This window comes from Nicotiana attenuata, chromosome 1 (assembly GCF_001879085.1).
Source record: "Nicotiana attenuata strain UT chromosome 1, NIATTr2, whole genome shotgun sequence".
NCBI classification, from domain to species: Eukaryota; Viridiplantae; Streptophyta; class Magnoliopsida; order Solanales; family Solanaceae; genus Nicotiana; species Nicotiana attenuata.
The window spans coordinates 24,099,747-24,126,970 of NC_031989.1; the positions used below are offsets into that span (position 1 = coordinate 24,099,747).

The window sequence follows — 27,224 nt, forward strand, 5'->3', positions numbered from 1 at the left end:
CGTTTTATTAGTTTCATTCTCTGTTTTATGTTCTTTCTATTATATATTTGGTATCCTCATAATTATGGGATTTCATTGGGACATCCGGCGCATGCTAAAATTCTGTAATTAGATTATGATTTTGTTACACCTTAAATGAAGCAAGAATTATTCAAATAGATTAGCATGTTATCTCTACTCTATTGAGTACTAATTATGATTATACCTGTATTAATTGAGTACTAATTATGATTATACCTGTATTAATGTATATAATGTACGTGCAGCATTTCTACTAAGTATAACTTATTAAGGTAAAATGTAGTTTAAGTAAGAGTACGTGTGGGAAGAGTAAAGAAAACTGAAAAGATTAAGATTTTTTAAGAAAAGGAAAGAACCCCGAATAAATGGAAAGTCGAAACTGAAAAATTATTTTATGATGGTTTGATTTAATTTACAGATTTGACAAATTGAAGAAATTAACTCAACCAAATCATGTGTACCACTAAAGATCGTACACAACTGCAAGTAAGTATGCGTTTGGACATAAAAAACATGAATTTTTTTAAAAAAAAAATTGAAGTTGAAAAAGAATAGTTAAAAATTAAAATTATGTTTAGATATGCATTTCAATTGAAAAAATATTAGAATTTTGTGTGAGAAAAATATTATTTACTTGAAAAAGAAGTGAAAACCACTTTTTCAAATTTGAAACTCATCTCCAAATTTTTTGAAACTCACCTTCAAATGTATAACCAAACAATATTTTAAAGAAGAGTTTTTTAAAAAAGAAAATAATATACATGGACAAACAGTTCCTAAGTTAATTGTTTTAGTATGTTTTTGAGATATTTTATTAAGTACTTATAACTATAGTTATTAATCTTAGGTTGAGTTTGAATTTAGTATAATACTAGTTCTATATAAATCTTGTTATGTTTTTACCCCTCTATAACGGGATTTCATCAAGAAACGCCTAGCTTACCAAGTGTAACGAGGTAAGAGTAAGCTGAGGCCCACTCCGACGTCTAGATCAATATAGTTCTTGTAGAAGAGACATCATGTAGCCACTTTAAGGACTGCTATTTAAGAATTAACCAGTGCACCCTGAATTTCAGTTTTTCAGTTCAAATTTTCAGGACATAGTCCTTGAATGATAGCCATAACAATAAAAAATCGAGAATGAGACTTGTAAGAAACAGTGAAAACTTCGATTCCACCTTCCATTCTGGTCCATTAACGAAAGAAGAAAACAAGATTTTGGTACAAAACCGCCAGAACAGAGAAAGGAACCAGATTTTATCAAGAAGCTAAAATTACAATTCATTTGCAAAGAGAGCTAACAACAGTACAAAGATGGGGGCACTTCCTTAAAGAACTACATCGTCTTCCGGCTTGACTTTGTCTAATAATCTTGATTCCACTAGCAAGTGTGCATAGGTACGTTGTGCTTCTTTAAGCTCCTTCCGAAGCTTATTAACCTGGAACAAACATATGATGATTTTTCATTTGAAATCAGGTACTGCCTTCAACTACTGATGATTGAATAATTGCATGCAACACTGAAATTTACTAAGGCAAAACGTTATTTAATTACCTTCCCATGAAGTTCTTCCTCCCTCTTCTCAAAATCCGAGCACCTGGGAACAAAGTAGTTACACATTAATAAAATTACAGGGGATACACAATGGTGCGGCAAACATAATGACACACACACATTCTCTCCCTCTCTCTCTCTCTCTCTCTCTCTCTCTCTCTCTCTCTCTCTCTCACACACACACACACAAACACAGAGACAGACATACAGACACATATGTATTTGACATTTTATATATTTCTATGAGATAACACATAAATATCCCCTATCGCTTGTTCCCTTTTTCCAACTACACATTTCAACTTGGGGACCTATTATACCCCCCCTAAATTTGTCTGAAACAGAGTTATTACCACCTTGAGAGACCAAAACTGGATCATCATCATGGCATTGAGACCAGAACTATTTTACCCTAGTCTTCTCCTGCTTCTGTCAGCTTCTACATTGATTATTCTGTAATTGTCATCTTCTTCACACTCCAATATTGACCAAATATTTGAAGACCAATCAATCCTTAATTCTCTCACCTTTTCCTAGAAAAACACACCCTTTTATCCCTTTTTTTGACCGGGAAACACCATCATTGCGGTGAAAGAAATGGTCTGTAACACTCAAATGCTTAGACCTTGACCAAAGCTCTTCATGGTCGCCATACCCACTGCTTCTCGCTGATGGGTATGTATTGTGTTTTTTGGTATTAACTAGTAGTTTGAAGCAATGGGTTCTCTTAATTGGATACAGTGTTAAATGGAAAATGATCTGTGCGTTAAATGGATGGGTCTTTGGGGAGAGTGGGTATTGCTTGGTCTTTGTGCTTAAGAACTTGATGAGAACGTTAATATGTACTGATGTCACATACTGGCATGTTATGGAAGTTGAGTTGTGTATCTTCAAATGATTTGTTTAAGACAAAATCAAGTGTACTCTCTCTAATAGCTTAATTTTTTAGATGAAACAGTCACACACTTCAACAAGGTGTTAGAGCAAGGTAGGGTCCTGGGTTTGAATCTCACCGCTACCATCAACAAAAACCATCAACCAAAAAAGGGAAAAGGAGAACAGGTCCATATTTGCCCATGAACTTCGCAAAATGGTTTGAATTTGCCGCTCATAATAGTTTTGGGGTCAGATCTAACCTTGTCATTATAAAAATATTTGCCCGACTAGTGAGGTCAGATCTATCCTTGTCATCACAAAAATGGGCTAGATATGCCTTAACTAACAGGAAAGGCTTTCCAAGTACATGAGCCTTTTTTACAAGGAAAAATATCAAATTTGCCCCTGAACTTTGTGAAATGGTCCTTTGTTTTTCTCAGCCACTGTCCTTCATCCATCTAAATCGATCACCACCATAATAATTGATTCTCTCCACTCTCAAGAATACCACCTGAAGACCACTGTTACTCCACCACTTCACCCTAAGACAAGTGTAGAAAGAACAAACGAAAATTTCACTTAGAAACTACTCCATTCAGGTGATCCCTCTGCCACCCTCATCTTTACTACTTCCCCCATTATCATTTAACCTCCTCTAGAAGACCACTAGCTCATAACCATTACAATTCCACCTTGACCGCCATAACACTGCTGCAAATGATTTAGAAGCTGAATATTGTGTAGCTGAGTTTGTTTTAGCATTAGGGGATCAATATGGAGATTTGTCCTCGTTATTGGTTATCTAAGAAGGATTGGTGATGGAATTGTGTCGATAGAGTTCCAGCAAAGGTAGGAATTCAATTTGATGGTGCAATTGATCATTGTTTGATTTGCATTTGAGTTGATTTGAGGCTTGAGCCTTGATGGTGGTTAATTTGAGCTTGGGGGATAGACAGACCTCGCCATTGGAGGTTCTGAGTGTTGAAGAAGACGACGTTACTGGCACCGGAACTGTGACCTTCTTCAAAGTGCGGGGGAAAATCTGGAGCATTTCACATAGTTCAAGGGTAAACTTGACCCTTTTCCCTCGTAAAAAAGGCCCATGTGCTGGAAATCCTTTGTTGTTATCTAGCTCATTCTGTAATAGCAAGGGCAGATCTAACCTCGACTATTAATGGAAGGAAAATCTGAACCATTTTGCAAAGTTCAAGGGAAAATTCGGACCTTTGCCCAAAAATAAGAATTCACGTGTCTGGCCCATAAACAATAATCAAACCCAGACGTTTGGGGCATGGAGGAAATAATTAAGTAAATAAAGTGTGCTTTCTCTAATAACTTAAGCTTTTAAATGAGATTGTAAGACACTTCAGTAAGCAAAGCGTGGTTTTTCATGGCTTGGTACATCAAGTTTTCCTACTACTGTCTTAAACATCTCATTGCACAAGGAATTCTCTTCTAACATTCTTTGCTTATCTATGAAAAATGCTAGAGGAGAATTTCTCATTGAAAATTATACTTAAAAAAAAAAAAAAAAAAAAAAAAGAAGAGGTCACAATTATTGGAACAGAATTCGGGTAGGGGTGTGCATTCGAATCGGTTTATCGATAAATCGAATCGATTATTTGGTATCGGTTTATTTGGTGGCATACATTTGATCCCTTACTTTAGTTTCGTTGCATGTGCTTGTTGACACAATTTTTATGTTATAAACGGTGTTTGTCTTATTTTAGCTTCTTTTGGTCCATATTAGTTAGGCGTGTTTATAGCGATATACTTTCCGTGGAATCCCGCAAATTTTCTTATTGGTGTAATCGATAACCGAATCAATAAGCCCCAAAAATCGATAAATCGAAATCGAAAAAATCGAAACCTTATTGAAATGGTAACGATAAGCATATGTACAAATCGATAATCGATAAGTAATTATCGATAAGGGTCAAAACCGAATCGATAAATCGAATGCACACCCCTAAATTCGGGGTGAAAAAGTTTAAGTACAAAGACAGGAAAAAACAGAGGTAAAAGCTAGAGTAAAAAGTCAAGTGCCCGTGCCATAAGGAGAAAAAGCTGATGGAATGAGCATGAGTGAACTGGAAGCCAAGTGCCTGTAAAATATGGAAGTTCCTTTGGAACTAACTGGGTGTGATTTTTTTTTTTGAAGGAAGCTTTATGTGTGTGTGTGTGTGTGTGTGTGTGAGTGAGAGAGAGAGAGAATGGTGCGTGAAGATGTGAAGCGGATGGCCGTTAATCACGTGATGAAGAGAAAGTGATTAAGCACAAAGTTACTGGAAAAGACTTTTTCCGACAGGACTATTGATATACTTTTAACCCAAACCAGATTTTGAAAAAGGAGAGAGAAAGAAGAGGAACACCAAACTTTTGGCCTTTATTTTTCAACTTTTCACACACCTCAGTGGAGGTGCATACAAATTCTTTGCCATGTCAGCGCTCAAGGGTGCAAAAAATCCACTCCGGACAAGCACAGGAGAGTTATAGGTCGCCACGGCCAAAATTGAAAGGGGAATTTATGTATTATACCTTTTTCTATAATGTGTGTGTGTATATATATAAGGAGAAAAGAGAAGTTGTCAGACTACATAACTTGTTTGTCATCCCCGCATTTCCTTCTTGTAAAAAGGCAAAAAGCATAATTTGGAACTTGCATTAAATGACAGACTCATTAATGAAGTATATACTTACTGGGCACGGAGCTTTTGATTCTCTTGAATAAAGTGGGCAGCCTCTTGATCTTGTAAGCCACTTGAAGTGGGAGTCTACAACAGTCAAAAGACATGCAGATATTGAAAAGAGAAAAGAAAGAACAGTAGAATAACTTTCTTATAAATGCCCAGTTCATTATGTCTCATCTTTGTGACCAATCTATCATAGTTCTGTAGGCAAAGTAACTTATATGCAAATCAGCGACTAAGACCAATAACAAGATCTTGACAAAAAGATTGAGGAGAAAATCCACATTAACCTGTACTCATTATTTACCAATTCAAGACCACTTAAATTCTGTTAACACAATGAGGAAAGTAGTTGAAAACATTAAAATAGGCAATGAGCAGTGCACCCACAGAAAAAAGCTCTTCTAACACAAAAGCACGAGGTATTTTCTTTCAGATAATATGTAGCTTTTTTTTCCGGATAACCGAAAATACCAAAGGGCTAGTGGTGCACAGTTCAAAACTTGGTGGGTAATAGACCAGCCCCTCTATCCTTTTCCACTTAAATATTTGGCTTTTGCCTGTATTATTGCTCAAGCCAATGACTTGCACATCATGCATTGTGCTTTTATCACTAGACCAAAGCCTTGGAGGCTTCTGGCAGTAAGTAGGTTTTGGCATGTCAAAATAATTATAAAGAAGAAAGATAAAGGAACTTAATCATTTATACGGAAAAAATTTACTAATTAACATGTTCCCTCATAGTCCCTTTTTAACAAGTATTCGTAGTACTTCCACAGCAGGGGAAGCTACCTCTTAAACTTAACATGAGATCCAAGAGTAAGAACTTCAGCTAATCAAGTCTATTATTCTATAGATATCATGCAATCGATATGGTAATTGGTAAGCAAATTTATTCCTTCTTCGAGCTATAGCGCATAATCAACATGCAGTCAAACGCCAAAAGCAAACTAGGTTTGGCAGAGAAACAAGATGTGGAAATATCCCTAAACAAAAATCTTTCACAAGCCAAATCCAAAGTTCCAATTCTGATTTCAAGATACCTAGGGATAGCGATGCCATGTTTTCTTATGGATGCAACTAGTGGTGGCAAAGCGGATTAAAAATAGTTATTCATCCATATTATCCACTAAAAATGGGTTAAATAATGAACTTTTTAAAAATAGGTCAAATACGGATAAGATCCATATTATCCACTAAAAAATAGATAATCACTGGGTTTATCCTTTACCTTTGCAATAACTCAAATTGGGAGTTCCTCAAGTTTGGGAGACTAGGAATTCTCCCAAAAGTGATGATATTCAAGAAGTCATGCATAATATGGATATCTATATTATCCGCCGGTTAACCTATTTTCTCTCCGTATTAAATATGGGTCGGTTCGGATAATTTGTCCGTTTTTTGTATTACCCATTTTCGACCCGTCCATATCAGACCCGACCAGCCCGTTTGCCACCCCTAGATGCAATTATACAAATCAATACTAGTGGAAGGAGAGCATAATTAATAATACATACCAGAATTTGTTGACTTCGCCCACCACCAGATAAATCAACTACTAGTCCAGCTGTCCGTTTCAAGCTTTCATGTTCTATTGGACGATCAACTTCTTTCCTTTTTGAAGCTCCTGAGGTTCACAGCAGACAGTATTGTTGTCAATGGTTGAAAAAGGTTATACATAGAATTCTAATGTCAAAAATAAAAGATGGCGATTCATCTAATGTCAAAAAGTAAAAGATGGTGATTCATATATTCAAGCAGGCAACCATACACAATTGCGTGCTTTGGGGGAATTGCCACTCCTACCTCAAAACTAAAGACTTCATAGTAACTAAATCATTGACAACCTACAAAAATGACAAACGGAAAAAGAGATCCATTGTACCAGAGCATGTGATCATCCTTTCTTTCTCCTCAGTAATCAAAACCTGATTTTATGCCGGCGGGTTGGAGATACAACGTTAACATGGTGAAGGAAAATATAAACCAATACTTGTATTCCCCTACCACTACGATGGAAAGGAGATATCTCTTCATAGCTGGAGAAAAATCATTTTGTATTGTTGTAGGGAGCTTGCAAAGGTACATATGGACTGAAAGGAGGAGGAATTTTGTTAACAAAATAGACACAGGGTGAAGAATCCTGATGTGGATATGATGCGAGATACTGTAACGATTTGGGAAACAAAAGGGGATGTCTAAAAAAGGGCAAAATCCAAAGCAACTTTATGAATATTTGGTTCCTCTAAATTTCAACGACCTTGTCAGATACGTCAGAATATTGGTTTCAAGAAGGTGGAGAAGAAACTTCATAGTTGTACCAGAGGTCACAAAAATGGAGGTTGGAAAGTGAGAGAATGCACGGGAGAAAAATTTATTATTAACACTGATGCAATGAGCCTATATAATACATCTTCTACTCCTACTACATATGGGATTAGGACATATTCTACTCCTACTACATATGGGACTAGGACTATTTACAAATAACTATCTAACACTCCCCCCTCAAGCCGGTGCATACAAATCATATGTACCGAGCTTGTTACATACAGAACTAATACGAGGACCAGTGAGGGACTTGGTGAAAATAACTGCAAACTGATCATTCGACATACAAGGCCACTAGACTCCCCCTGAGCAACAAAACCACGTGGTTGCTGATAAACAGAAGTTGGCCGAAAAGTCGCCGAAGACTAAGCCGAATTCCACACACAAAATAGGTTCTAAAACACCACCAGAAAACAAAAAGATTTTCTGGAAATTACTGTTCACGCCGGGGGAAAGTGCACTGCTTGAGCCGGAAAAAAATAAAAGTTGTCAGAATTTCATGCAATTTATATGGGTAGGCTCGGAATCATTGGACGAGTAAGTTGTTCTCAAGAAGCTTTGTCAAAAAGTGGCCGGAATAGCTCACACGCGTCGGAAAAGTTACTATAGCTCACCGAAACCCTAGTTCTGGCGGCGCAAGTGACTTTCTGCCGGAGTAATTGACTAGGGGTTTTGTCGCCTGACTTTTCCGAACAAGACTACAGTGTTGGTTTTCGCACAACACTTACCGATGAGGAGATAACGCAAATCAATCAAGAGTCGTCAATCGGAAAGACGCACGGTGACTGACTTCTCTGTTCCGATGGGACTGGAATTTCTGGGATTTGGTCGCACAAGGGTTTCAGATCTGATGGTGGTACTGGTATATGCACAGTACCACTGTAGCAGTGATGAACCCCGGGAACAAGACGAAGTTGCCGGAAAATTGCACGGTGATGAGATTTTTCTTCCCAAATGTCGCTCGAATGACGCACAACGATAATTTCTCACTGATGTTCTAATACCATGTGAGAGTGCACGGGAGAAAAATCTATTATTAACATTGATACAATGAGCCCTATATATAATACATCTTCTACTCCTACTAGATATGGGATTAGAACATATTCTACTCCTACTACATATGGGACTAGGACATATTCTAATCCTACTACATATAGGATTAGGACTATTTACACATAACTATAACAAAAAGATATAGCTGGAATGTTACAGAGATTTGTTGAGAAGAGTGGTGACCCCGTACCACCTATGACAATGACCTATGTTGAGGTGAAGAAATAGGAAGAATGGCCAAACTGTAACACCAGAGCATGGAGGAAAGATGGTTAAGAAAACTATTGAGATGAACAAGAGATACATAGAACAATGCTTGGTCGGACCTAAGTGTGTGGCCTAGCGTCAATAAGATGGGATGAAAATCATGGGAGATCAAGGTTCAAATCCCAGTAGAGGCAAAAAAATTAAGTGACTTCTTCCCACCTGCCTAAGTCTTGGTGAGCGAGTTAACCTGTACATATGCTAGTGGAAGGTAGCAGATACCCGATGGAACAGTTGAGGTGCACGTAAACTAGCTCGAACATTACCATTAACAACAAAAAACTTTGCATGTATGGAGCTTTGGCGAGTGACATCCAAAACACCAAGCTATGCTAGAAATTAATGATTGGGCTCGGGGGAGATAGAGAACTCACGTAGAAACTATGGTGAAGAAGATGATTGCGATTTTTTTTCTCTTTGAAATTCTTTCTTTTGATTCTACTTAGATGGATCAACATGATCTCCCGACGGAACATAAAAGGAGACGACAAGACCCGTGCGCGAGAATATGGTCATTAAACATGAAAATTAAGGTCATCTATACATGATGTTTGACAATTACTTTAGTTTAATCCAAAGTTCAAAATTAAAAAAGAACAAAGTTATCATGTAATGCGCTATCAAAATAGGTATGCAAAAAAAAAAAAAAAAAAAGAGAAAAGTCGGATACTATTGCTCGAAAAAGAGGCCTCAAAAGTAAAGCTAGATTGCCAAAAGAGGAAAAAGAAAAGCTCCATTCTGGTTATCAAGACCGTTAAAAATCCTCTCAGCCATGAAATACTAAGCACAATGATCTAGGATAGCTCCATTATAGAGGTGAGACATAGCTCTCATTGACAGATTACCTTGTCTAGAGTTATTTTGAAAGACTGGTGTTACAGTTCCACGTACTGTAATGTTTGAACCAACAGCACCAGAGGAGTGTTTACCCAAGAAAACAGGTTTATATGAACCATGTTGTTGCCTAGAGTCCGATGAAGCCTGAGGAGTTATTGGTCCAACAGCACTAAAGGAGTTTTTACCCAAGAGAACAGGTTTATATGTGCCATGTTGTTGTCTAGATTCAGATGAAGCCTGAGGAGTTATCGGTCCCTGAGGTTTTTTCTTTGGGTGGTAACCAATGAGCCCGCAGTGATAATCCCTGTCAAAGGATGAGCATTAAGTGAGGACAATATTTAGGTAGTTGATTATGAAAAACTTAGCTCTGCCTTTCCTATCTAATCCATGAATATACAGGGAAAAAACTGCATGATTTCTGGTAAACAAGAAATTGATGACTATGCAAGCTAAAAGCATCTTTTCTATTTCCTAGATACCTGCACGTAGATGCTGCCTGAATCTATGCAGATAAGATAAAAAATCTAATTGGCCAATGCTTGCAAACTTACCTCCAATCAACAACAGAAACAGTTCATTGGCCTTTTCTTAATTTCAAGCAATTACTTACCAGTACTCCCATGTCATCTCCTTTAGGCGTACTTCAAGCTTTTGAAAAAGAGGAGTTTTCTCGAAGTCCTGCTTATTATGAGTTGGCTGAATAAAGTTTGCTTCTAAAACACCTGGAAGGCGAAGGAAATCATTAATCAACCTCTCTAGCCAGGTTAAGGGGAAAGTCATACAAGCATAAAGAACAGTGAACAATGCAAAGATGTTCAGAGGCTTCTTACCAACAACTCCTCTGCCTCTACTATCAGAGTACCTTACAACATGCCAAAATGGCTGCAAAGTTACAAAGATGTAAGACTTTAGGAGTTAGGAGAAGGTCAGTAAAAAATGTTTATTTATTGAATCAGTTCATATAAGAATAATCCATCAAAATTTAGGTCGCTGCTAACCCAGAAAACAATCCTTAAAGGAAAGAGCAGGTAAAGCAAAGAACAAACCAGAAGAAGAAAGAAGTGGAAATTCTTAAATAAAAAATATTTACAGCTAGATTTTTAAATGCTTGATTCACTTTCCTCAAAAAGAAGAAGGCCATCATCAACTTTACAGCCCCGGCCTGCTTTCTAAACATCATGAAGAAGGAGAATAATGCAACATGGACGATAAAGAGTCCTCAAGTCCTAACTAATGTAACGTGAATAACGAGTCCTCAAGTCTCAATAATGTAATCGCATTTGAAGCTTACCACCTTTGCAAGCTTTTTAGTTTTGTATTCTTTCCTTATCTTTGACCGGTAAAGTGATTGCCAAGCAAGTGAAACAGAAGTTAAACTGTACAATCAACCAGATTAATATCACCCATCTTTTAAGCAGTTTTCATATTATTCATGACATTAAATTTCTCAAGGATAATGGGCAAACTCCAAGATCCGTCCTTATAATCCAGTTTTCGAACCTCACTAGGTACTCAAGCATTTGGATGTAGGTGGTGCACACTTAGAAAGTGTTATACTCCTTATAGCTCATCAATATTCCTTTCTTTTTGTTGTGTTTTGCACCTGTTTACCTAACAAGGAAACTATGTCATGATCCGTCAGTTTTTCTAAATTTGGAATTATTTGACGCTAATCCAGCTACCTTCAAGGTTTGGGGACAAGTACAAACAAAGCCAATTTTTCTCAGAAGTTCAAAATCACAAATTCTTAAAAATATAAAGCAACACGAGAAGCTAGTTACCAATATCAAACGATTTTTGTGGTAGACATTGAACCCATGAACGTTCACCACTGGAGCTTCCTTTAGGAAGCCAATTGTAGTAATGACTGAACCCTGAGACCACCAACAGAAAGGAAACATTTGGAGAAGTTCTGGAAATATAGGAACTTAATATATATGTTACTAGCAAACTTTTGGAAAGCAAAAGTAATTTGATAGTCAAAGGTCAAGCATTATAAGTATCTGATCCAGTTTGGAGACAACTTTGAGACAAAGGAAAAACAAATGCTACAGTATGGAGCACTTAGAATATAAGACTTCACAATTACTAACTCAAAATGTGAACAATTCTAGATTTTCCTTAACTGTCTCGACCTCTAAAACCCAGATCAAGCTACTCTCTATAAATATCAAGAAAGGTAAAGCAATGTAAATAGGAATGCTGATAATTAGGCCAACTTTATGCATATCTTTTAAATGGCCTTGTACTTTAAGTTAGTAAAACTTTATTACTATCAAAAAAAACTATGCGTACAATTTTAAGGAGAAATTATGTCTGCTGTGCAAAAAGAGTCAAACTATAAGCAAGCATATAATGGTCTAACAAATCAAGAAAAATGAAATGTTCAGAGCATCAGTGTGAAAAGGTGTAACAAGTGCTCCCTCCCTCTTAGCATACTCAAAACACACTTTCTGGTTGTCAAAATTCCAAAATGTTTGACACTCTTTGAATAATATTTTGCTCCTGATATAATTTACAAGTTAAAGTTCATATAGCAATCCAAATTTATTAATTTAAAGCATCATAGATTGTATTCCTGACCAAACGAACTTGTCAAAAAATATTTAATATTTACCGGTGATTTTAAAAGCAACAAGGTCCATGGGGCTTGAAACGAGAAGTGAAGCGCACAATATGTGGAATATTACGAAATGTCAAACATATTGATTAGTACTGTAATAATTAAATTGCAACTAAAATGACTAATTTCATTCCAATATACAATAATGGCAATGTTAACCAAGTTCTCAAGGTTGAGATACAAAAAAACCACCGTTTTTCTTTTGAATCACTTTGCACCAACGTTTCAGTTCACACTTCTCGGAAATGCATGGTTTCACCAATGAAGTCATAACCCCTTGCTTTGCTTTTAACAACATCGACATTTACTTGTACTACCACCAAGATTACATACAAAAGGAATAAATTCTTAATATTCATAACTGGACTGTTGCCTCATGAAAAGGGATGGAGTGTGTAAAATATATTATATAATATATCACCCAAAATTACCATTCACATTGAAGGCAAACTCTGATACGTACCTCTTTGAATCCAACAGTTTGAGGCTTATACATGATAAATTCAGGATACTTGAGATCCTTAGCAATGTTATGGCATTCAACAATCCGTCCACGCAACAGAATACAGAAGTTGTCTGGGATCCGCAAGTACAACACTGATAAATATGCCTGTTCAGTATGGGAACACCAAGAAGATAATGACCAGTAATCCTCTGATTTAAAAATGGAAGTATCAAGTGGAAACTACAAGGAAGATAACGTACACGTAGTGAATAACGAAGACGGTTAGCAAGATGCAGGTCACTTGCCGAAATACGAGAGCCACTCTTCTCTTTTTCGTTTGCATCCCCTGAAAGACGAATATCCTGCAGTTAGAGAAATAGAAGTCAAAATACAGCTACAGTTCATGAAACAATCAGAAATACGAAATCTTATATAGGTAGTCAAACCAAACCTCAGGATCTGCGTCAAAGTCAAGCTCCATTTTCCCTTCATCATTACACCACAAATTGTAGACAATCACCTTTGTGCCATGATCACCAATGTCATCAAACTGCAAATTAGATAAGGGAGGGAGCCAAAGTCAATATTGGTAAAAGTTTTGGAATAGCCTCACAGGATTGTAAATGCAACACAGCAAGCTTTAATAGGAAAGAGGGAATTGCCAGGGAATAAAGATGAGAACTATATTTGGTTTGACAACTTCAGTAGGTGCTAGCCAAGGTTTCGGTGGCTAAATTTGAATGTCTGGAAAGCAGCGTGATTTTCTTGTTTGTTTTTTGAGAAGGTTATTTTGAAAATCGTGTGAATTTTAAAGCTGTTTGACAACTTTATGTCACCAAAACCTGCTGCTAAGTCTCAACTTTGGAGCAGTAAATTTTTTTATTTTTTATTTCAATTTTTGATAGGATAAGTAAATAACTTTGGAGCAGTAAATTACTGCATGCTGGAATATTCAAAATGAAAGTTAACTAATCGTAGGCTAAACGGACAACCATGACCAAACAAAAAAAAAAGACAACCAGAAAAGGAAATTTAACTACTCACAAAACAATTTCAAGTACTTGGAAAAAGATTAAACAATTTCAACTATAAAACAATTATGCCTCAATCCCAAACAAGCTAGTGTCGACTACATGAATCCTCTTTAGCCACAATTTCAACTATAAAATCAGCTAAAAACAACTTAAACCATTCCACTCGTGACACTCACGGACTTGCAAGATTTAAGAATCCGCATCATTATTTAATGCATGAGGCATGAATCAATTTGCCTAGTCACACACACCATCATGCATCGTTTTGAAAATGGAAGTGCTATAAAAGGAATTAAGGAAAATGGAATAATCCCTATATAAGGTCTTTTCTATAGAGGAAGATTACCCAGTCTGACTTGTACTTGACAAAGAAGGAGACTGTTTTCCTCATTACTTGGTTCAGGTGGCTAAAAGTGGGGTTGAAAGAAGTTTCAAATGCTATTTATCTATCAAAGTAATACTGGAAGTATGCCTGTCATCAGCACCACAGTTAGATCAGAATATCAGTAGACAAAGCAGCATTATCATTTTTAAATAACAATTTGAAGACAAGTTAGAAACAAAACCCAACGCCTTTATGTTGAACCCAACTTTTTTCCAGCTATGCAGACACTCCAGAATGGACTTTTGGCATGCAAGATTTGGAATACTATACCAATGGTTATTTGGTAGACACAGAAAGACACAACAGAGATTTTGAAGGCAAATGGAGGAATATACATAGCCTTAAGCACAGATGTACTACTTTTTGCTAGCTTTTTGGTGCAACCTTGTCTATGAAAATGATGTTGATTCCTTGTTTGGAATGACCGTGGACTTGTTTGAATCTGTAACTTTTGACGTACTACCTTAGAGCTGTCTATATCTCTAAGGTAGACAGCTCATAAAAAAAAACAGCTCATAAAAAAGATAATGACTTATATCTCCATGAATATTTTTCAGGTACAGTTAAATACCCAGGTATACTTCCAATGATGGTGAATAAAATATGAATATAACTGACACTTCAAAGGAGGCCTTGGTAGAGGAGTCTAATATAGATCATCACCACAGAGTGATTCGCAGGTTGACAACATATTTAAGAATGAAGAAACAAGTTGGATTTATATCTATAATTGCTTCTCTTCTTTCTTTCTTTTTTTTTTTTGGTTCGTATTCCCCAGTAAGATGCAAGGAGGAGAGCTCACATGAAGAAAGAAAGCCAAGGAAAGAAAAGAGTTTTATTATAAAAAGGTAAAAAAAAAAAAAAAAAAACTGACAGAAAGAAGGCAACAATCTTGAAAGCCACCAAAACTTACTTGCTTAAGAAGCTCTGCTTCTGTTGCAAATGGAGACCAGCGCAACAACAAGGAGAGGTTACTCACAAAATGCTGTTCACCATGTAATGAGTTCCATTTTCCAGCTGCTGAACTGAACTCAAAGTCAATCTGCATCACCAGAACGAATACTTTAAGGCATACAGCATGAAGGTTAGAAGGAGAATAAAAAGCGAGAACTACAAGTCACCAGCAGTAACTGATGTTTGGTTACTGTTATTTAACAACTTATGATCACATGGGCAGAACCCAGGTAACCCCCCCCCCCCCCCCATGTATGAATGTATTTTGTCCTTTTTCATTTTGCTTTCAGGGAAATAGGAGGAGTTATCTAATAATGAGACACGCATAAGAAAAATTTGGAGACCCAAATTAAGCAAGAGACCATCAGACAAAGGTAGAAATCAACATCAAAGTCCTAATTGATACAACACCTGAAACGCTAATATATCACAAGAAGCATATTATAAAAACCGCCTAAAGGATAAGGATAAATGCTACTCTGTTAATAACTTTACATACTAAAACTAGAGTAGTGGCAATGTTGCTGTTTTTTATGGAGAGAAAGCACATATCCATCTGATGTTAAATGAAATAGGAGGAGTTTAACATATTAGTTTGACTTTTTGTACCATATTTGTAAAAGAAGAACAAGATATTGTAGCTACAAAGTTAAAGGGTGTTTGGGAAACCGCCATATCATGGTTTGAGCTATTAAGACTATTTAAACTCAATTGCACACTTAGTCGAGGAAAGGGAAAAAGCCTCACCAAAGGAACCACTATTCTGTCAAGGCCTGCTCGGGACAGAAATGTCTGAGATAGAAGCCCAATGCTTTGTGTCAATTTCCTGGTCACAATAGCAACATATAAAAGATTAGATGGGGTTACCTCATACCTGAGCATAGACCAGGGCCTGGGTGAGCAACTGATGTCACAAAAGAAATAAACCTTCCACGTCTTCTAGTTTAAATTGTGTTTTACTTTTTCTTTTTTCTTCGGGGGAGGGGGGATGGTAGTTGTTGGGCTAGGCCTAGAGATTTCAAGGCAATGCCCCCTCCCTGAAGCTATATGCATTAGATGGATTGTACATCTTTTTAAGGTGGAGACAACTCTGCTAGAACAGGAAACTAAAGCAGCTTAAAGGAAAAAGAATAGAGAAACGAGAAAAGAAACTGTTGTTAGCTCTTCTACAGGCAAAAAAATAAATTTCATGAAGGTTCACAGAAGTCCTCAATCAACATCTAAATTGTGTATAATCAAGTAGGTCAAAAAATAACATTTCTCCATTCAACTTTAATTGCACATGCTCCTCAAAATGGAAACCAAGCCCCTCAAATTATATTTACAAAAACCTCTTAAGTCCTCCGCAAGATTCTCCTATAGGCTATAGTAAGCAAAGATCAACATTGATAACCTAGAAAGATAACTAATAGATCTGCAAGATCATGTGACAGTCTAGGACAATTTTTAATCAAGTAATGATTTTATCAATCAGCATCCAGAAGATGCAAGCAAAACACAAAGGAGTTGATCTCCTGACGATATGATCAACATCTCTGAGGTAATGTGTGCTTCTAAACAAGACATAAGAAGCCACCAAAACCCAAAAAAAAAAAAAAATTACATTGTTTACATAAGGACTTGGACAAAGCATGTTTCAGTCTATGGCTTTCAAAAGAATTAATTTTTAAACATGGTAATTTGTTTTCTATTAATAAAAAGTCACTTTGGCAATACTGAAAATGAGCTGATTCTACTCGATCTCCATCAGCATTGTATTTTCTATATACATGTATACATACATACATACATATGTGTGTGTGTGTGTGCGCGCGTGTGTATATGTATATATTAAATACAATATCGATAGTTCTCTACAAACCTTCAAAGCTAGACTAACAGCATTTAGACAAAAAGTAGGAGTTTGTGTGTACACATACAAACTCAAAAGCAGATAAACCAATCTTAATCTGTGAAATGCTTCTCTTCCCCTCAACTATCCAGCTTTTGGGAGAGGGAACTCATTAGAAGTCCACCAGAATAAAACCTTCATTTTTCATGCACAACATACCTATCACAGAGAAGCAACTTCTAAAGTTGATTTTTTTGAGTTTGGCATGTCAAGATACATACAAAAAACAAATATGTATACGAGGAGATTTCCATAAAATCTTGTTTGGACCAGCATGACCAGTTCACACCTATTTTTCCATTATCACCAACAAGCAACCGTAACCATGTAGACATAAAAGGGACTCTCACAAAATACAATAACCATGCCTCAGTCCCAAAAAGTTGGGGGAGTTTCGCAAAATACAAGTCAAAGAAATCATCAAGGCTCTTTAGAACTGCTAACAGACTTGTAGTTGTTGTTTTTTTTTTTTTTTTGATAAGGTAAATTGTATTAATCAAAAGGGAGAGAACTCCCGTATACAAGAAGTAAACCAAAGAGTAGAGAATTTACATCAGAACATGATTCTCTACAAAAGACGCCCACTCTTCTATACAAATAGGGGCTATATGAGTGCACCAAAAAGCGATCAAAGATAAAAGACTTGTAGTTGTTTTTACCAAAGAAAAAGGAAAAGAACTAATCAAACAGAAAGGGAGAAAAAAGTAAAGATAAACCAGCACATGCAAGAATTAACTACCACACCTGTTCTTTGTGCAGCGGCTAAAGACAATAACATCTGCCCCAAGTCTCATTGAACTGGTCTTAAAACCATTTCCATCTAAAATGCTGAAAGTTAGCAATTAACAAGACATGACACAGAAAAGGACACCATGATAGTTAACATGCATACACTGTCCAATAGCTGAAGTTGACTTCTTATCCGAAAATCCAAAACTCATACAACGACGTATGGCTTCTGGGTCCATTCCACCGCCATCATCTGGAACAAAGATTAGAAAGAATTACCATCTCATATTCTAACCTTTTTATTCAACTGAAACCAGAGCAATCAAAGCATCAGTATGAATTGCTATTCACTAAACAAGAAAGAAATGGAATACCTTGAACCAATAAAGCTGAACTTCCATTCCTTGGATTCAAGGTTTTATCTACAATAACAAAGGTGGCTCCATTTTGTATCTAACCAGTGGAAGAAACAAAAGTGCAAAATAGAAAGTGAAAGCATTAGCATGAAGGTTTGGACAAAAGGGTTACAGTATCTCAACATTACCTTAAAAGGCACACTCATCAGGGCCAGGGGATCCCAGAATAAACTTTATTCAGCAAGACAAACTACTCCTAGCCCAGATTTTGAACATATACATATCCCATCCAGAGGCCTGGACCATTTTACATTGTCCAGTGTATTACTCCCATTAGATTAAATCTTATTTTTAATTTTTATCCTTTTTCCGATGACGGTGTTGTCCAGGTGGGTCAGCTTGCGCGCATAAATTAGATCTTCTTCATATTTCACTGTCACGGAAAAGTTTACCTATTTCCTTGAATTGCATTTTTTTATTGCTCCAACAACTCTAAATAATATATAAATTTTATTACTTTATACTATTCCAAACTTCTGTGACATTTCACTAACTACTCCATTTCTTCACATTTCAAATTATTAAGCATCTACCGAACTTTTTGAAAAGAATTAGCTCCTAATGTATCCAGTCCAATATAAGGATCACCTATTTTACATTATTAATCAAGTCAATAAGAAGTTTTTCTATTTTTACAATGTGCTCTCCTTTCTGATAAATAAGTTAGTTATTATTAAGAACAAAGAGTGGTAACCCAGCATCCAAGAAAGAGCGTTATAGAGAAGAACTAGCTCCTACTGTATCCAGTCATCTATACAGACAGGGATTTGCTATGTGCTCCAAAAATACACCGAAAGAAAAATGTTCTCTATGTGGGGTTGAATATTCCTTCCCCAAAAACGCCTTCCTCCCAGATTGCCCAAAATATGGCATATGGAAAGGCCTCAGCCATTCTGCTCATATTTTGCAGCATTCTCAGAAGTTTCCAGCATTTCAAGAACTCGAAGCCTGCTTCTGCCCTGTTATACCTAATAGATCCTACTATATGAGTACTATAAAGCTTTATTTTTTTGACAAGGTAAATATTTTTATTAACAATTGAGGACTAAACCCGTATACAAGCCATATACCAAAAAAGAGAACCTGCTCCAAAATATAGTTCTCAATAAAATAGATCCAATCCTCTATACAAATACGGACCTCATGAGTACACCAAAAAGAAACTAGGAACAAAAAACTACTTTGCAATTTCACAAAATCTTGTTCCACCCCTTCAAAAGCCCTCCTATCTCTCTCTTTCCGTATCACCCACAAGATTGCTAAGGGAGCGACACTCCATGCCCTTGGACATCTCTTCCACTCATGTGAACCCAACTATGCAACGCTTCCTGTACCCGGCATCGCCCGTTGCACCCCAAACAAATTAAGGATCACTCTCCACAACCGATTAGCCACTTTACAATGCAATAAGAGATGATCTAGCACCAACTAACATAGGTGATCCTTCTCTTTCACAGATTTTCTGCGGTCAAAATCGCTCCCCTCGCCGCAAACCACACAAGATAGCTTTATTTCACCAGAGTATAAATTTATAAGAGTATCGACTAATTAAGTTCTCTCAATAAGGTGGACTCCTCACCACCTCCCTCTATTTCTTCACCTACCTCTATTTTTTCCATCTCCTTTATATCTATCTTTACCCTACTTGTTCTGGGACTTCTTCTTCAGCCCGCTGTAACTTTTTCTTTCTTTTCATGTATGATAGATACCATCATTGTTCATAGTGAACAGTCGTCTCTCCATGTCTATCATTTTTGGAAATTTTCAGCTATCACGATGATAAAAAATGTGCCCCTAAAATAGGTATAGCCCACCTAAAGTGGAAGGCAGTTGGTTCTATACAGAAAGTAAAAGAAAAAGGAGAATAAGCTTGAAAAGAGGCTTACCTCATCAACAGCATTGTCAAGAAGCTCCGCCAAGGCTTTAGACACCATAAAACAATAATAACTAAGTTAAAACTCGGGTAATAGCATTTGCAATACATGTAAACCTATCACAATGCAAGTATATGAAAACAAAAAATCAACCAGCAATTGCACATACCACCAAATGCCCATTTATGGGAAGTTGCATTTGAGTGAAGGAACTTGGGATGAATGTGAAGGAAACTGGAGCCCTCTGTGACAAATTAGATGGCAACAATCTTATAGATTAAAAACACATACTACTTGAATTACAGTTAAAGAATTAGGCTATAAGGCAATACTGAAGGGTAAGCAAAATCAAGAAAAAAATTGACCAACTACTCAGCAGAACTCACTTAGCAGGCATGGTTAATCAACTAGTTGTCACTTCATATGGTCCTTTTACCCAAATGAACATAATGATCATTTGCTAAAAGTAAATTTAAAAAGGTAAAATTAAGTACTTCAAAGTATAATACTTTTAAGGGTGGACTTAGTAGTAAGCCCCTCATCATAATTTCCAGCTCTCCAGAACTGGCGAGATAGGGGTGCTGGACATATTTGTGATGTAGAACAAAGACTTGAATCATCTATTGGAGACTGATCTTGATCCAAGACGGTGGTGCCACTCTGCTCAGTAGTTGCAGAATCTTGCCTTCCACAACTGCTTGAGGTATTTTGGTATGGCAAGGGGTCAGCTTCACAGTATTCCATTTGTGGCATTGAACTTTCAACCAATCCTGGTTCCAACTTAACAGCCTTTGTCTCCACACCTCCAAGATTGTTACTACACAAGCCAACCATATTTGTAGAATTCATCCCAGGACTGATAAGAAATTAAATAAGGGAAAGTAAGTACAAATAAATAGGCTCAAAATAGATTAGAGAACTAGAGGGGCAAACATGATAGAACGTTGAAGAAGAGTGAAAGCACAAAAGGAACATTGCCCCACGGAAGCAGATAAGCAAGACCAGTGATAACTTCGGACTAGTTTGGTTTGAGACAAGGTTATCCTGGGACTATAATCCCACATCCAATATGGGATAGATAATACCAAGACTTTGTATAAAATATTATACTGGTATCAGCTAATACCAATAACCAAACACTGGACAAATGTAATCACATATTTTACACGACGATTTTTACGCCAAATCATATAATTTAACACTCAGCAGTTAAAAATTAAGTTGTGTGGCTAGGTCAATGAAGTGCGCTGAAAACCCTGCAGTCTCAGGCTCAAATCCAGTGGAGGCAAAAATGTTAGGTGACTTCTTCCCCATTTGCCCAAACCTTGGTGCACAGAGTTACCTAGTACCGGTCCACTGCCATTATCCAAAAAATAAAACATATCACTTGGTTAAGTGATAAATGTGTTGGTTTGATGTAAACCCAAGGTGCATGTAAGTCTAATGTACATCTCCTAGTCCTAGGTAAGAAAAACTCAATAAAAATAATGGCAACGAAATCAAACTTCTTGAAGATAACGACAGACCTGATGAAAGGAATTCAAACAGTTTCCGGAACAAAATTTCCTCAAACCTCAGAGCAGTGGAACACCAATATCAAACTTCAGTTTTCACAGCATGAACAGTCAGTTTTGCGTCCCACAACTGCTTCATATCGGACGCAACAGCAAGTTCTAGGTCTTCAAAATTTACTCTTCAATTTCTTGCATACACATTCAACTTCCTTATTTATTTTCCCCTCTCCAACTTAGAAACTCAAAAAAGACCCTAAACGTTAATTTTGCAGAAACTTCACAAGTGACTGCTTGGTTCAATTACAGCAGCCGAATGCGAACAAAAATAAATAAATAAATAAATAAAAGATATGGTGGGTGTTAATCTGAGTGAAGGAATTAGGGATCTAAAGTAACAGGAAAAATTGGAATCTTTTTGAAGAGGAGGGAAAGAATTCAAGAAACAGTATTGACAGGGAATCTGGGGTTAAGATTTCAAAAAGGTTGAGGACTAAAACGGCAAAGAAAGATGTTTCGAGGTCCCTCCCTTTTGGTCCCTGTGGATTAAAGCTCCACGAGCTAGGGCTGAATATGACGAGACCTGTTGACGGACACCAATAAATAAGACGTTAAATTCGTTGAAGCAGCCGTGGTTCAGTACGTTGTGATTTCGCCTTTTAAAAAAACAAAAAAAAAGTACGAGAACATGACAAAAATTGCCATTTATGTTTGGGTTAGGCTGATAAATAGCCCCTTAAATATATCTTGAGTAGTTTTGGTCCGCTCAAAGTGAATATTTAACAAAGGCAAAATGCATAAACGGCCCTTTAGAAGTTGTCCTCAACGACCAGCTGAGCACCTGAATCGACCCATTTATCATTTAGACACTTCAAGTTTCTATTACTCAAATCAAGTAAACACATGTCGCTAATGTGGCATATGCGTGATTGCTAACCAAATTTTGAGCGCGTGATACATTTTTGCAGCTTGATTTTTTTTTAAAAAGAAAAAACATGAAATACCTCAGCTTAGCCTCTCTTCTTCTTTCAAGTGCAACCCACCATGAAACCACCGTAGCTTCCATGAAATTCAACCACTAAAGCTCCAACTAAGCCACCTTAAATCAGGCAGAATACATAAAATACCACCTTAACTTGTACCCAAATCCCTCTTATACACCCGTTGATTACGGAGACATTTTGACACACCTAAACCTTTCAAATGTGTATTTATGACACACCACTTTTGTATTTGACCACTCTTTTCAAATAAGTGTATATCACGCACCAATGAGATGACGACACGTGTATTAACTTAAGAAAAATAAAGAAAACATTTAAAAATACTCCTGTTCTTCTTCTTCCCAAGCACAAACTCCACCGCCGCCCGGCCGTGAACCCCCAGTCACCGAAAATCCCTCTCACTATTTGACCAAGACATGCTTTACATGCTTCATTTTTCATGTGCATCAAAACAGGAAGAAAATTCATCTCTCACCACCCAATCTCCACCACCATGAAATCCTTACTCAGCCAATGTTCTGCCACCCATCCTCCATAGTCGTCTCTCGACACCACCATACTCCTCTGAAGAAAATATTTCCAAATTGGCGTCTTTCGCCGCCGACTATACTATTAAGCATAAAATTCCCCACCGACAATTATTCTTCATTACCTATCCTTGAATCCACATCCACTTCCTCCATTCAAATCTATATTTTCGTTCGCAGTCCCTACTTCACCATCATCACATTAATGCTAGAATAAATTTAAAGGAACCAACCCATTGCCTCAAGCAGTTAGAATAAACAACAAAAAGATGGTAAAGGTATGATAAATTTTGGGGTCAAGATCTCTGATTTTTTCAGATTTTTTAAGAGGGGTTTTTGAGAAGAAAGAATGGAAGGAAATATAGGAGAAAATATAGAACAAAAGGGAGAGCATGAAATATTTTCTGGTGGGATTTTGGAGAAAAAAGAAACGGATTTTCGTTTCTCCATTGTTGCCGGAGAGTTGCTTGCTTGTGCTTGACAAAGAAGATGATGATTAAAAAAATAAAAAAATAAAGAATAAAAAAGGGACATGTGGCATATCAAAATTCAAAATTCACTCGCCTATTTTGTGTGAAAAGCACGCGCATGCCACGTCATAAAAATAGCGTGTCATAGACATACATCTAAAAGGTTTGAGTGTGTAAAAATATTTTCCTGATGAAAAAGTGTGTAATGGGGATTTGGGGTACAAGTTCGGGTGGTAATTTATGTATCCTGCCACTTAAATCACTAAAAAATGTCGCCTTTCATAAAAAAACTTACTGCCCATAACCTCCAGAGCTTCACCTATATCCGCCGAGCCAAAACTAATCCCGAGCTAGCCGGAAAAAGCAGCAAAATTGCAGCAACAATAGCTGCGAAAAACCACCAAATCTCCACTAGATAAACACCCTCTTTCATCTAACAATACCTTCATTCCAACAGAAACACACAAACAACAACCAATTATTTGAATCGACCGATAATTTTACACCAAAAATAATAAATTAGAGAAACAAAAGTCAAATAAGCCCATATTTTCCCCTTGTAAAATAGTAGTTGTTTTATCGTTTCGATATTCTTCTTTTGCTAAGCTCGTTCTCTCCTAGATTATATGTAATTCTTCTGATATTCCTTGATTTGTTCTCAATTTTAGTTGTTTTAGATCTTAGGTCTAATTCGATTTGTGTTTGTTTTCTTTGCGAAGGGAAAGGGGTTTAATGGAAAGATCTCTGTTTAATTAGTTGGATGGAGAGTGGATTAGGGAAAAGGGAAAGGAGACGCAGAGGAAGGACAGAAGGAAGAAGATGAATGGGGGTGGAGGTGGGGGTTCCACTAGATAAACACCCTCTTTCATCTAACAATACCTTCATTCCAATAGAAACACACAAACAACAACCAATTATTTGAATCAACCGATAATTTTACACCAAAAATAATAAATTAGAGAAACAAAAAACAAATAAGCCCATATTTTTCCCTTGTAAAATAGTAGTTGTTTTATCGTTCCAATATTCTTCCTTTGCTAAGCTTGTTCTCTCCTAGATTGTGTGTAATCCTTCTGATCTTCCTTGGTTTGTTCTCAATTTTAGTTGTTTTAGATCATAGGTCTGATTCGATTTGTGTTTGTTTTCTTTGCGAAGGGGAAGGGGTTTAATGAAAAGATTTATTTTTAATTAGTTGGATGGAGAGTGGATTAGGAAAAAGGGAAAGGAGACGCAGAAGAAGGGCAGAAGGAAGAAGATGAATGGGGGTGGGGTGGGGTGGGGTGGGGTAGCGCTGGTTTTGGTTCTGGAAGGAAGAAGATGAAGTTGGGGAGGGGGGCTGCTTTGGTTAAAACTGAGGGGAAAAGAATTTTTTCTTCTTTAAATTCATTTTTTTTTGTTAATTATAAGTGTTAAGTTTTAATTATAAATTGCACGTGTCGTTCAATGATTGGCTCATTTGACACATCATTGGCAAGTGTAACTGACGTATCTGGTCTGTTGCACTCAGGTGTCTATTTGATTTACTTAACAGTCACTTGAAGTGTCTAAATGATACAGGTTTCAATTGAGGTGTTTGTTTGGTCGTTGCGGACAACTTAAAGGGGTCGTTTATGTATTTCGCCTTTAGCAAATTCTAATTGTTAGATTTAAGGTGCTTGGAAAAAATTTCAAGAAAAACTCACATTTAGATGTTTCGTCTTTTTAATTTTTGCTATTTTTTGTCTATTTTATGGTATACTAGTTTCTCGGCATGTGCGTTACACGTGTATGCCGAGTCATGTAATACTTAGTCTTATGAAATAATACTGATATTATTAAAATAAAGCTTTGAGTAAATAAAACATGAAAGAATAAACTACAAGTTTACGTAAATATTCAATGTGGATTATCATGTAGTAACTTGTTTGTTGAGGTCAAGAAAATTTGATATCGTTTAACCTACAACTATAAAAGAAATAATTTTTAATCAGATATATGTATTTTTTATACTTATTCGCTTTTATAAGGTACAAACATGAAATAAAGCATATTTACCAAATATGCAACATTTTTTGACATTTAATAGGTACATAATTTTGCTAACTCTACTTCGATTCTTGAGATGACAAAGCAAAGATACTTCTATAATTTTGATAGTTCAAGATAAACTCTTTACTTTATGTTATGATTGACATTCTTCTTTGAAATAAATAATAATTTTAAACAATCTTAATAAATTTAACATCTTGCACGGACAATACTTATTATTATTTTAGTTAGCATATTAAAATAATTCTAAATAGTAAAAGTAGAAGTACGTATTACTAATTATTTGACCGAGTAATTCAAGTGAATTGTTAGAAAAAACATAAAATACATTTACAGTAAATACAATATTAAATCTACAAAGAAAGAATAATAATTTTCGCTGAAAGTTCATTCCAAATAAACACCTAACTTAGAAGTTCATTCCAAAGAAACACCAAACTTTGTAAACAAATAATTAAACTAAACTAAATAGTAACTCGTTTACCAAAAAAACCTTCCCTATATAGTTGTTCAGTAATTAATGAATCCATCATCCATAGGGTATCCTTTTCAGAAATACGGATAATATGTATTAAACAAAATAAGGATTTAAGAACTTGAAAAAGAGAAAGAGATAATAGTATACTCAGACGAATAACCTTGTGCAACACCAAGGATATAGTACTGTCAAAGAAAAAAATAGGCTTAAACTCATTATATTCTCTAATTTCCTTAAAGAATTGACTATCACAATATATTTCACATAGATTGCTAAAACACATCTACATAGGAGACCAACACGTATCTCGATTTGTCTTGTAAATAATCTCATAAATGAATATATATAATCATATGTTTAGGGAAATCACAAACTTAGATTATTCACATTTTTGTCGTCAAGTGTGCAGTTTAAAAATATATTATATTTTTCACAAGAAGACCTCAATATTCACAATAACTTATCAAAACTTTTTATTTGTTTAAACTTAAATATCATATCATGATTTCAAAAATATTTTAAACTGTGAATATACTGTAATAACCTCAGTTATTCCTAATCATAATGTGTATGCAAGACACAGAATATTATGAGATCATGGCCACCTATTATTACATTTAATATGCATGTTGAATTTTGCAAAGTATAACCCCTTTTTTGTTATTGTCGTACCATTCCTATCTCTCAGTACAATAGAATGAGACGTAGGAAAATCCTTGCCAAGATGTGATAATTGTTTATGCCAGAAAAGTAATGTCATTTTGCACATCTAATGCAATGCTTGCTTTCATAAATTCTTGAACACATACCAAATAAAGGAAACAAACAACTATATTTATAAATTATTATGGTAAATTTAACATCTACAGACTACACTTCCAACTCTATGTTGGAAAGTAAAATACAAAAATAATAGAATTAACTTTTGATACTCCTCGAGATATGTGCTTCGCTTTTCCCCAAATCCCTTGGCCTTTGCTTCTGTGGAGTCTTTATGACACTTGATCATTTTTAAACATAAGAAATTTTAATCATTTGTAAGCAAATATGTTTTTCCCTAATAGAAGAAATTTTAATCTTTGATTTCTGGGGAAGAGAAACCATAAAATTGCTTATAAAATGTGGTTGTCATTAACTTAAAATAAGTTCTAAAGTTATTGTAACCAATCCTATAAATATACTTAAAGGTGTCTTTTTGTGATGACCCAAAAGGTCATCACTTGTT

General features: G+C 36.0%; 1 protein-coding gene across 2 annotated transcripts; it reads right to left on the reverse strand.

Moving 5' to 3' along the window:
• On the reverse strand, positions 1,129–22,097 carry LOC109218794 (protein MICRORCHIDIA 6-like). Of its 2 annotated transcripts, none has more exons than XM_019383209.1 (20): positions 21,508–22,097; positions 20,491–20,837; positions 20,151–20,225; positions 19,994–20,028; positions 18,066–18,144; positions 17,855–17,944; positions 17,707–17,782; positions 15,819–15,897; positions 15,031–15,159; positions 13,150–13,248; positions 12,959–13,060; positions 12,717–12,863; positions 11,412–11,504; positions 10,461–10,512; positions 10,241–10,352; positions 9,639–9,934; positions 6,660–6,769; positions 5,153–5,226; positions 1,577–1,619; positions 1,129–1,460 (listed from the first exon to the last, which is right to left on the reverse strand). In XM_019383209.1, the coding sequence occupies exons 2-20, from the start codon at positions 20,828–20,830 to the stop codon at positions 1,350–1,352; spliced, it is 2,142 nt and encodes a 713-aa protein (XP_019238754.1). In that variant the 5' UTR covers positions 20,831–20,837; positions 21,508–22,097; the 3' UTR covers positions 1,129–1,349. The 2 variants fall into 2 exon arrangements, with proteins under 2 accessions (XP_019238754.1, XP_019238809.1); XM_019383264.1 differs by having other exon boundaries at positions 20,491–21,337.